The sequence below is a fragment of the Formica exsecta genome, unplaced genomic scaffold, assembly GCF_003651465.1.
Source record: "Formica exsecta isolate Colony F162 unplaced genomic scaffold, ASM365146v1 scaffold149, whole genome shotgun sequence".
NCBI classification, from domain to species: Eukaryota; Metazoa; Arthropoda; class Insecta; order Hymenoptera; family Formicidae; genus Formica; species Formica exsecta.
The window spans coordinates 458,566-470,208 of record NW_021848818.1 but is presented as its reverse complement, the minus strand read 5'-3'; the positions used below and the strand labels follow the sequence as shown (position 1 = coordinate 470,208).

Below are 11,643 nucleotides of genomic sequence, written 5' to 3'. Positions count from 1 at the left end.
TTAGGCAAAGAATTCGACGGAGCGTCTTCCTCTATTAACTACAATATTATTCAAGTGTCACCATGCAAATAATAACAAGGCCGTAACACGTAAATAATAGCGCGCTATTGCGATATAATAAAATATTCGCGGCCGAAAATATTTTGCGTACTATGATATATATACAAGCGAAATATTAAATTATAAAGTATTTTAAATTATATATCAATTATTTAATAAACGATTAATCGAAACGATTAATAACGATTATATCACGAAGCTTATCGTTATTTTAATCGGACTTGCGATTCGACTATTTTATTGCGCGATCTCAATCCAAACCATATATAAATTATCGAAAAGTCTAACGATAAAGCATCGGACGAAATATATTTTACTTTAAGTATTTGCAAAAAAATAATTATTGTTTATAAAGAAAGAGAGAGAGAGGGGGGAGAGGGGAGAGAGAGAGCGAGAGAATTAATTATTAATTATATCAAATTATTTTCCGATACTTGTCGCGATCGCGTTTAGAAAAAGAATTTGACGGAGCATCTCGAATTATTGTATTACTGTTCGAGTGTCACCGTGCGAATGATAAGTGGGAAAGGAATTCGATGGAGCGTCTCCCCCACTACTACAATACTATTCAAGTATCGCCGTGCGAATAATAACAAGGCCGTAACACGTAAACAATAGCGCGCTAATGTTTACGCCGCCAAGGCCGCATACCATATATGTTATTGATAATTCGCAGCCGAAAATATTTTACTATATACAAGCGGAATATTAAATTATAAAGTATTTTAAATTATAGATCAATTATTTAATAAACGATTAATATATCACAGAGTTTATATACTCGGATAATTTTTACTTAGATAAGGAAAAAAAATTTTTATCTAATTTTTAAATTTGTATCTAATTGAAATTTACCCGAATAAAATTGCGTTCTTTTTTTTCAGAGAGAAAGAAAGAGACAGAGAGATTTCATTTCATTTGCAAAAATCTTATTAATCAAGTAAAATTACGTTTAAAAAAATAAAAAATATAAAAATTTTATAAAATTTTTTATATTTCCAATAAATGCACTCCGTTAAACACTATTTCTGCTCCGAAGCGTTTGGTGGACAAATGAGGGCAAAGAATTTTATTCTTTGAGTGAAAATAGCGTTAAGCAAAGCGTATCTATTGTTATGTTTATTTTCAAAAGACTTGTATATAGTATTAATTATCTTATTGTTTTACTTATGTTTATATATAAATTATGCTTTAAATTAATAATTAATTATAAAAAGCTATATAAATTAAAAGCATAATAATTTGATATTGCTTAAAATGCTTGATAATTTCGAAAAAAATATATACTAGAATGGCAAAACATTACGCATAGCTAATAAAACATTAATAAATCCATAATATTTCTCCGCAATTTTGATCCACAATTATGGATCTAGCACGGACATGCACCAATTTTACCATGGCATCGAAAAGTGAATCTAGCCATGTAATTCCGCCGGTTCTAAAATGGATTTAGTTGACGCTACTGTATCAGCTAGAAAAGTGTCTTATGAAAAACGGCGACCCCTCTCAGGCTTCTCTCTGGTTGTACAGTACGCTTCTATTCCCTAGAAAGCACAATACTATTTCTAGAATGTTCGATTCTGATTCGTTGTTCTAATATATATATATATATATATATAAACTCGTGCAATATATGTCTTGAATGAGACCTACGAGCTATGAGATATAAATGATATATAGATAAGGAATTTGTTAAAAGGGGTTAGAGAGATATTACCGGCGGTAGCGTATATACGTTCAGGTACATGAAATTTTTTTACTTATAATTGGGATATAGTAACAGTTAAATAAAAAGCATGGCTTTGCCAACTTGGGCGAAAATAGGAATTGGATGGTAGGTGTGTATGGTATTTCGGAAAGTTTCTGTAGATTATTTCTTATGGATGATTCTCATGTGTATCATATCAATCATTAACCTTAGATATTGAAACTATGATGATTATTGCATCTAAGATACATGATGATTTTGAATGCCTATATTTTTGACATTTGCATAGTTTAAAAATTTTACATGGATTTTTAGTCTTATTTATAAAAAAATATATATGCACATTTTATTATAGAATAAGTTTATGCTATTTGCAGGTCTGTAGTTACTGCGACAGGAATTTACGCATTTGTGCTATCTAAGCAAAGTGTCAATGCCAGAAGATATGAGATTATGAAAGCTAGACAACGTTTGCGCGACACCAATGTTATCGATTAATTTATGATTAAGAAATAAAAAATTTAAGGAAGACTACTGAAGTATAAAACTTGAAGAATGGCAGCATTACCACAACTGGATGAAGATAAACTTAAATTGGTACAAGAATTAGAAATAGAAATGATGTCAGATATGTATAATCGTATGACATCTGCATGTCACAGAAAGTGTATAGCACCAAAGTATACCGAGGCTGAATTAGGCAAAGGAGAATCTATATGTTTGGATCGTTGCATTGCTAAATATTTAGATGTTCATGAACGTATCGGTAAAAAGCTCACACAAATTTCAATGCAAGAAGCTAAAGTTGTTGCAGAGCAAGCAAAAACAAATTGAAATATTATTGTATTTGATGAGATTTTTATGTAATCTCTTATAAGTTGCTTTTAGTTTTCCTTCAATTACTCTACAATTTTAAAAGCTCCATGTAAATTAGATAAAATAAAATGCAGTTATTCTGTATTCAATTCAGTTTATGAATAAAACTGAACTTTATGAAATGTTATAAATTTTTAATTTCCCAATTTCTCAAATATTTTAGTACCTTTTCTCACATAGACAAACACAAATGTAATATATTATTATTTTGCCGATATAGATTTATTATGAAGTTTAATTTATCTTGAATAAAGAATGTCTATCTGAATTATAAAGGTTTTTTGAGAAATTATAATATAGATAAGTTAATACATTTTATTTACAAATGATTTATTTTCAAAGAAAGAATTTTATATATAATAATAAATTTTATACATGACACACATTTCCAATGCAAATATAATGCATATTATATATCAGCTAATTTTAAAATTATCTAGATTTTCATTAAACTTAAATGGTATAAAAATTTTGCTAATATGCTATTATACTTTTTTTTGTATATATTTAATAATTTTTATTAAATATTCAAAATATAATATTTTGTCCATCTAAAGTATTCATATGTACTTTCAGACAAATTTTAATTTGCAAGTAGAAAAATTTATTTTTTAGTGATACATGTATATAATAGAAAGTAATAAAAGAGTAATAATGTAACAAAATTTCAATATATATCAATTATTGTATGATTTGATGGAATTTATGGCAGCAAGATAAAGAGAAATGTACAAACTTAAATGTTACAAATTGTAGGAACAATCGAAATCTTAATAACAAATGTTTAATTTTTGTCCTATTTTGTGAAGTGATATCAATAATAAGAGTGATGAAAATAAATTTATTTTTCATTGTGTTTGTTGTTCAAATTCATATCACATATACATTGATAAATGTGACATCTAATATTAACCAGCAGTTTTGTCTTTTACCGGACGAGTCGTTGCCAAAGCCAAAGTATGTTGACCACCGCCACTGACTCGTACTACTGTTTTACCTTCTAATTGCTTTCCTTTAACTAATACTGGCTCATCGACATCTTTTACATCTCCTGTTCCAAGATTTCCGTTAGTTCCCATACCCCATGAATATAATTCACCTATTGTAATAATATGTAGAGCATTGTATAAAGTCGATTATTTTCAGGGAATATTTATATCATCTTCACATTATATTTACCTGATTCCGTGACAGCAAAAGATTCTCTGCTACCTGCACCTACATCAATACATTTAGCGGAGCTTAGAGTAGGAACTAATGTAAGTTCCTCTGCATCCGCGCAATTAGGTCCGAGTCCAAGGCGACCATATTCTTTGCGACCCATCACAAAAACTTGTCCTGCATCATCTAGTGCTATAGTATGATGTTCTCCACTGCTGATATGTCTCCATACTTTACCATTAAAAGTTTTTGATATTTGTGGATGAAAATTGATATCACTATTTTTTAAACCTGAAAATTTTCCAATAAATATGTAAGATTTGAAAAGAATATATAAGATTGAAAAGTATATGATCTTTAAAGATATGTATCTTACCAATTTGATGGAAATTATTTAGACCAAATACATATATGTCCCCTTTTTGATTTTCCTTGGCAAATGTGCAAAAATGTCCAGCCCATATATCATCAAACTGCAGTTTCTTACTGATTTTGAATTCAACTATGCCTGGAGTCAGTAGCAGACCTATTCCTTGTCGTGAATTTCTACTGGCTGTTCGTGCAGCTACTCGTCCTAATTGTCCTTGTTCACCGCGTCCGCAAGTATATATACGTCCATTTTCACTAAGTAATACTAAATGATCATTACCCGATGCTATTTTGACAACTTTTACATTAGGTAGTATTTCTATAGGAAATCGTTCATTCCCTTTAACCGTTAGCCCCATAGAACCATGTGTATCCTAAGTTACAAATCAATTTATTACATTAATTACATTTTCTCTTAATTAACATTATATTATAAATAAGCAAAGATTTATATAAATTAATAAAAAGAATATACCCTAAATGTGCCCCATGCAAATACTCTGCCATCTTCTAACAATGCGGCGGTATGCGAGTCACCTGCTGTCACCTGAATAGCTTTACCAGGCAATTCTACTGTGCCTGGTACAGTCTCCGAGCCTTCCTTGGTGGTGTCTCGTCCAAGCGCTCCCTCATCGTTACATCCAAAGGTCATTACTTCGCCTATCTTTCTCAAACATACATTATGCATAGCCCCAGCCGCTATTGCTATAACATCCTGATACTCGGATATGGCTGCTGGACGCATTTTTTCAGTGACATCTTCTCCTAATCCAAGTTGTCCAAAATCACCTTGTCCAAATACGAGCATAACACCATTGGTTGAAAGTGATCGTAAGTTAGGTTTCACACCTATCTCTACAAAATAAATTTGTACAAATTATACTTGTGCGAGTATGGTTTTTTAACATATGAACAACTTATATCAATCTGTCAAAACTTGTGCGATTCTTCACAAATGTTAATATCTTCGCTATTAGTCATAACATAAATGATTGCCCGAAAAACGGTATTTTTATATTCGTCTAACGCACTCTTTTGTAACGTACCAAATTACGCATGTAGGTTACGATATATAACGTCCTAAAAATAAAACAAAAAAAAAAAACTTTTAACAAATTGAAAAATTGTTAGTCAATATACCTTGCTTCTGTTTGATCTGCTTTGGAGGCTTGTCCGCCTTCGTGGGATCCACGGCCGTTCGTTTCAGGGCTCTCCTTGGCGGCACTACGACATTTACATAGGTTATGTTTGCAAACGTGCTCGTAAAATGTTTATTATGACTGTCACACGCGACTCAGCAAACGCTTTTAATATATACCCTCATATACGTACTTATTTCTGCTATTATTTTTCGTGGATCGCGAATATGTGCAGTCCCTTGCTCTGTTGGCGCCAAAAGTTGCGATGCTCGGATCCGCGCTTTACGATTCTTGCGCAACTCGTGAATGCTTGTGAAGTACAACGAAGATGATTTGCACGGCGCTAACAGCTGCTTCAATGGTCTCAGGTGATTCTCATTGGCAGATTTGAATATAAAGCTGTTGCATTCATTGGACGAGTACACGAGGGTAACGAAGTAAAACTCACGCGGCGATCAGCCTTCTTCAATAGAAGGTGATTCTGGATGAAAGAGTGATTTTCCTCGAGTCGTGTCGCGTTTCTTGCCGGTGCGTATGTGTGTATGTATATGTATATATAACGGTTACCCGCCAAAATGCGCGTCATCTCTTGAAACGCTCCCGAAGTTTTACTATAAAAAAAGTAAGTCTTTTTGCTCGAACGAATGTTTATTCACACAAGGAACCGTTAGTAGAAAATTTCATAAAATACTCTTATCTAAAAAAGATAAAAAGCATTTCTGACAGATATTTTCATGCGATATATATATATATATTTATTTATTTAAATAAGCTATTCGTTTTCTTTCATTTCTCGCGAATAAGACACTAGTATAAGATATTTTTATAAAATATATTTCGTATAAAAATGTACGACGTTCATGGATTTCTAAGTTTTATCATATTGGCCGTAAATTGAATTTGATAGTTTTTCGTGTATGTATGAACTTAAGTTAGATCGTAAAAATGTTGTGAGCTCGGGTAACACAACTAATATTTTGTAATTTATCTCGTAAATTAATAAACAGGAGTGAAGGCCATTTTCCGCATGTACTTATTGCAAGCTTATATTGAAGCTTTATAAAACCGACTGTGATATGTTAAGAAAGTTTTGGATTCTGCGGTTTAATATTCCGACCTTTACCAGACTAACATCGTTTTCTAGCGGGTAAAACTTAATATCGTGGAATATTAAAAGTATTTTAAGAATAGTTTTCTCTCTCTCTCTCTCTCTCTTTCGTTTTATAATTACGGCATAAGATCAAAAGATGACGAGATACAAAGATTTATTTAATCATTGTTTTATTTTGCATTTTTGAAATATTATTTATAGTTTGATCGTCAAAAAGCTAAAACGACAAAGAATTATTTTGCAACTCACACATTAGTATGCGTTTCTCGTTACATAAAAGCTCATGAATCGATGTTTGTGCGCTTATATTTTTATCAAGTGACAACTATATACACTCAAAAAAATGTCTTGCTGATATAGGTAGATTTCTAGGTGTCACAACAAAAATTTATCGCTATTTTTTGTATCTGTTAGAATATTGTCTGTTACATATAGAATTTATAGCAGCAATATTCTAATAATATCTTCTAGAAAATTTAGGTCCCATTGCCAAATGTTAATCACTGCATTGGATAAATATGAGTTTCGATACTACAGCTAAACGATCTTTGTGAGAAATATAATTGCCAATTATAACTGCAGCATCGAAAAATTGAGAAAAATTGTTTAAAAGAGCTAGATAGATTGAGCGCGTTATACAAATATGTTAGACGTGAGGATTATATATTCATTTGTTTCTTGCCGCTAATCTTTTCTGTATACCACAGCCAAACTTTATAACAAGTATGATTGGCCTTAACATGGATAGGCGCCACAGAAAAACATTCTTTCTAATTTTCACAAACAGTTCAGATATAAATTCTGTCTCTGTCACTTAGATTGATTAAATGCGGAACATATGCGATATCACAGTATTTGCTAATCATTTATGTACCTCAGTTAATTTTGCGCACCCAGAAAATTTTTGCTGTAGTTGCAATACCACTTTTTTGAGTGTATATACAAATCCTGATTATGAATAAAAGAACATTCAAAAGTGTGAATGCTTTTTCATAATAATTTTGCTGTTATTATTATTTTACTAGCTATTTTTTATTATTTATATATTATTTTTTCAATTATATTTATTAATATTATATTTTTCTCAAGTATATCTTCGTATATATATCGTAGCATAGTAAGTCCATACGATATATATATTGTAGTACAAGTGACAATCATAGACATAATAAGTCCAAAGATATGTTTCACTTGGTGTAAAAAAAAATTAAAAATATTTCGACTTACATTTGATTGACCAATCAGGACAAAGATTCTTTTTGCCCCGATTGGTCAATCAAACAATTTCAAGCATTCGTTATATCAAATGGAGTGCACTCTATGTTTCAGTGTATGTAAGTAAGTCACGTGATTGTCGGAGCGATTTCGTACTAACCGATCCATTATGGCGACGCGAAGAAAAGTACGCACGGGCCGCTCTTCTTTTCGGTGAGTGAAATTCGAAATTTGGGATTTGTATGATCGAGTAAACCGTTCGTTATAGTCGCGAATTAAGCCGAACGAGTATGCGGTTATCAATTTAGAGCACCGGCTGTGCTCTTATCAAAGATACGACGGTTCTTTTGTGGACAGACTATGCTTTGCAAACTGTTGCTGCGTGAAGTTGCCGAGACTTGCAAGGTAATTCACTGCTTGAAATCGTTATAATTATGGTAATTAAAATCTCTTTTTATGAATAGATACGTAAAATTCTGCTGCATTATGATGACTGATAAGAGTAAATTTCTCATTTAGAGCTGCAGACAAACGATTTTATTATAAAAACATCGAAGCGTCAATGATTTTTTGGGCCACCGAAGCTAGCGTTACGATTATGTACTTGAATTTTTCTCGTTACAAGATCGTTACCGCTATCTTCTTTAAGAGAGAGAGAGAGAGAGAGAGGACACGATTATATTTATCTTCGAACAGTCCCATAAATCTTGCCGGTAGCTCGTCTTGACAAAAGTGAGGCAGGAATGAGAGCGAGCGAGATAGAGCGAAATTTTATGAAGCCGGCTATTTTGCAGGTGTATGTGTGATTTTCGTATTAGATAAGTTTAAAACTCGCTCACACTTGAGAAACTTGGGGGAGAGATAACTCAAGATTTTTTTAATAAAGCGAAAAATCTTATAACGAGGAAATAATGCCCGTATTTGTACACATTGATATAAATTTGGCAAGATAATGTAACACGCCAATAGCGAGAAAACGATCATTATATATAATTTTTATATATTTGATAAATTTAATATTCTCTCATCTATAGAAATTCATTTAATGTTGATTTCAGGTAATTTGATGTATCTTGATCGAAGAAAGAACGTCAACATCGAGCACGGAAAATTGAGCCGGATTTTCGGGAAATTTGTTTGCATTTGGTGTGCGCGGTCGCGATTCCCAATAAAATACGAATTAGCATGCAACGGAGGATGACCGCGGGAGTGCGCGTATATAATACAGCGGAGGGACGAAAGGGAGCAGAGGGTGCCGGCCGGTGTCGGAGGGGTCGTGAAAGCGCGCCAGTCGACGCCAGTCGACGGCGAGACTTCGTCCGCGTAGCTTCTACCTCTTTCGCTTATCCATCCGTCTATCTGTTGCTTATCATTGTGAAATTTCCGTTGCAATCGACGCGTGTAATTGATCTTCGCACGAACGTTTCCGCGAAATATTCGCAAAGGAGTGGAAGAGATCACGTGACAGCCGCGGGACCATCGTCTCGAATTTATCGAGAGTGACATCTACGGACGCGGATCTTCGCTTCGAGAGACGGGACCGTTTGATGTAGACTCGAGGAGCTATGACGAGGACGACGCGCCGATTTTTATTGCTGCTGTTGCAGATGCTGATAGGGGGTGAGTAACTTTTTTCATGTACTTTCTGCCTGGAGAACACGCGCAAATATTGCGCGACTATCGAGAGACGCTATGCTTATAATGTTTAATGCGTGATAAATCGTGTATATAACAAATTTGCAGTTGAATATATTTTATCAGATATCAAAGATTTATAATTTTTTCTTACAAGGCAATTTTAATTGTATATGAGAAGAAAAATATAACAAAAGATAAATCAACAGGAAATTGGTAAGATAAATTTCATTGTTGCAATTCGATTTACTACACAATGAGAACAGTGAAAGCACAATAAATTGCGTTAAATAATATATATGTGCCTTAAAATGCATTATCGATGTCGCGATTATACATCTTAGTAAATTTGCAATTAAAATATTTAATTCCTGTGTTCTTTTGTTCACAAATGAAAGATCAACAATAAATTTACATATGATGTGATAAGAAAGAGAGAGAAAGAGGAGAGCTTATTTAACATATTTTAACATGACAAAAAACATCGCGACGAAGTTGCACACAAGTTTAAATTGAAAAATTAAACTTAATTTTACGAAATATAAACTTCGATTATATTATAATCTCGGAGTGGATAAATGACGCAAACGTGATCGTTATACATGATCCTTTGTTCCTTAGTCGCCGCGCTTACGTTTTCATGCGATGGTTTCTTGGTAGTCGCGGGACTTGTTGAGCCACACGATATCTCTCTCCTCGGCGAAGAGTAAGCGAGGCGTGTGCACTGAATTCGCGCGTGACAAAATAAATTTTTCGAGCAGAATCTTCGCGACGAAAGTGGATTGATTTTCTTGCTCGCGTAAACGTATCAGCGTTTTCTCAATCAGACTGAGTGGTTGCCGTGGACATCGCGACGCTTACCATTGTCGACACCGCGCACACATGTGCTTTTAAGAAGTACACGCCGCCTTTTTGAGAAGCCGTTCGAGTGAACGCATCGGTTCTATACATACGGATTCCTAATTCGATGGACTGACGATGTCGTCGTGTGAGATCGAGAAAGCACTTGGAATATTAAACTGTGTTTATACGCAACACTTTCGTGAATCTACTATCGCTGCCGCAAATATTATTTTTTTGTTACGGAAAATAATAATTATTCGCGTTAAATCAAGCGTTGAAGCTTTGAATTTGAAAAAAAAGGAAAATAAGCTGAGTTTTTTAATAAAAATCTCTCTTTCTATCTGTATGTTAATCCGTAGTTTAATATTTTTTATTCTTTCAAGTATTATTACTGTTGATTTTTAAATAATTCATTCTCGTATATTGGATATTCGTCTTGGATAATATTTAAAAATTCCATAATTTTTAAGTAGTTTTTTCTGAAGATCTATAGTCGTACAACTATAATCGAAATAATTTATCTTTGTTACACGATTTATCACGAGAAAAATGCATTTGCGCTTATAAAAGATGATACAATTTCTGAATATTTCGCACTTGCGTCTTATCTCGATGTCGAATTGCGAAATATCTTAGAGAAAGAAAGAGAGAAAGAGAGAGAGAGAGAGGGCTTGAGTCCTTCCTTTTACGTATTCTTGAAGAAGACACGTTTTCGTTCTTAATGTTTCTCATTCGCCGCGGATAGACGTTTATTCATCTTCCGGCACACGTCTCAAAGCATTTCAGTTCTTCGTTTGCGAAACAAGATGTGACGTTCAGCCGGCTGTCTATCTCGCGGTGCATTGCACGCGCAAAGGCGGTAGTAGAAACAAAACGTGAGAAAAAAAGTCATCGTTAACCCAGTTTCTTAGCTATCAATCATCATACGGTGTTCCGCGGTAGACCAGGCGTTGATAGAATTTCTGATGAAAATTGAAGAAAGATAGCCACCTCTCCCCTACATCAGAATTATATTAAATGCCCTCAATAAATTTTACAGATATACAATTTATAAAATCGATATTTTTTTTTTTAGCAAAAAATTTGTTTTGCCATTTTTTCTCTTTTCTTTTAATTTTTAATATATATTAAATATGATACATGAACCTTGAATGACTGAAACTAAAATTCCTATACTAGAAATTACTTAAAATTATTTTAAATATATAAGCAATTTCTCTCTCTCTCTCTCTTTCTCTCAGCGTTTATTTATATTTTAAGAATAAAACATTGAGTCTCAGATTTCTGTATTATATTTTCCATCTTTTTCAAAGTATTTTTTATACTTGAATGTTAAAAAGTAACCTCATGTTTCTTACCTTGTTTGTAATAATGAGTGTGTAAAATATATGAAAAACAAACGAATCAAATATAAAATGATATTATCAAAATGATATTGATATTGCACATGATAAATTAAATGTTGTTGGCAGTACATCCAAAATCATCAATTACGTTCTTCTCTTTCAACTGTTTTTTTTTTT

General features: G+C 32.9%; 3 protein-coding genes across 5 annotated transcripts in view; 2 read left to right on the top strand and 1 right to left on the bottom strand.

Moving 5' to 3' along the window:
- The first annotated feature begins 1,642 nt into the window (after positions 1-1,642).
- On the top strand, positions 1,643-2,780 carry LOC115246356 (mitochondrial import inner membrane translocase subunit Tim10). 3 transcript variants are annotated; one of them, XR_003885657.1, is made up of 2 exons: positions 1,643-1,804; positions 2,149-2,769. XR_003885657.1 is itself a non-coding variant. In XM_029825110.1 (2 exons), exon 2 carries the CDS (start codon positions 2,327-2,329, stop codon positions 2,603-2,605), a length of 279 nt encoding a protein of 92 aa, XP_029680970.1. In that variant the 5' UTR covers positions 1,690-1,897; positions 2,149-2,326; the 3' UTR covers positions 2,606-2,780. The 3 variants fall into 3 exon arrangements, 2 of the variants coding, with proteins under 2 accessions (XP_029680970.1, XP_029680971.1); XM_029825110.1 differs by having other exon boundaries at positions 1,690-1,897; positions 2,149-2,780; XM_029825111.1 differs by having other exon boundaries at positions 1,701-1,901; positions 2,149-2,780.
- Positions 2,781-3,234: 454 nt separating this feature from the next.
- Positions 3,235-5,798, bottom strand: LOC115246355 (regulator of chromosome condensation). The gene is made up of 6 exons (XM_029825109.1): positions 5,510-5,798; positions 5,318-5,401; positions 4,653-5,032; positions 4,185-4,551; positions 3,827-4,099; positions 3,235-3,746 (listed from the first exon to the last, which is right to left on the bottom strand). Coding segments are annotated over exons 1-6 (1,296 nt in total). The 5' UTR covers positions 5,511-5,798; the 3' UTR covers positions 3,235-3,555.
- Positions 5,799-8,879: 3,081 nt separating this feature from the next.
- Positions 8,880-11,643, top strand: part of LOC115246354 (kin of IRRE-like protein 2) — a 184,679-nt gene continuing 181,915 nt past the window's right edge. The window contains 1 exon segment of the mRNA XM_029825108.1: positions 8,880-9,262. Within this exon segment, the coding sequence (XP_029680968.1) occupies positions 9,208-9,262 (55 nt within the window). The 5' untranslated portion in view covers positions 8,880-9,207.

What these genes read in the sequence shown, in the direction of transcription:
- LOC115246356 (XM_029825110.1), top strand. Translation starts at nt 2,327, where the DNA reads ATGGCAGCATTACCACAACTGGATGAAGATAAACTTAAATTGGTACAA.
- LOC115246355 (XM_029825109.1), bottom strand. An exon ending in TTGCATGGGGCACATTTAGG is followed by an intron (nt 4,552 to 4,652) that starts GTATATTCTTTT and finishes TTTGTAACTTAG; the next exon opens with GATACACATGGTTCTATGGG. An exon ending in AAATAATTTCCATCAAATTG is followed by an intron (nt 4,100 to 4,184) that starts GTAAGATACATA and finishes GAAAATTTTCAG; the next exon opens with GTTTAAAAAATAGTGATATC.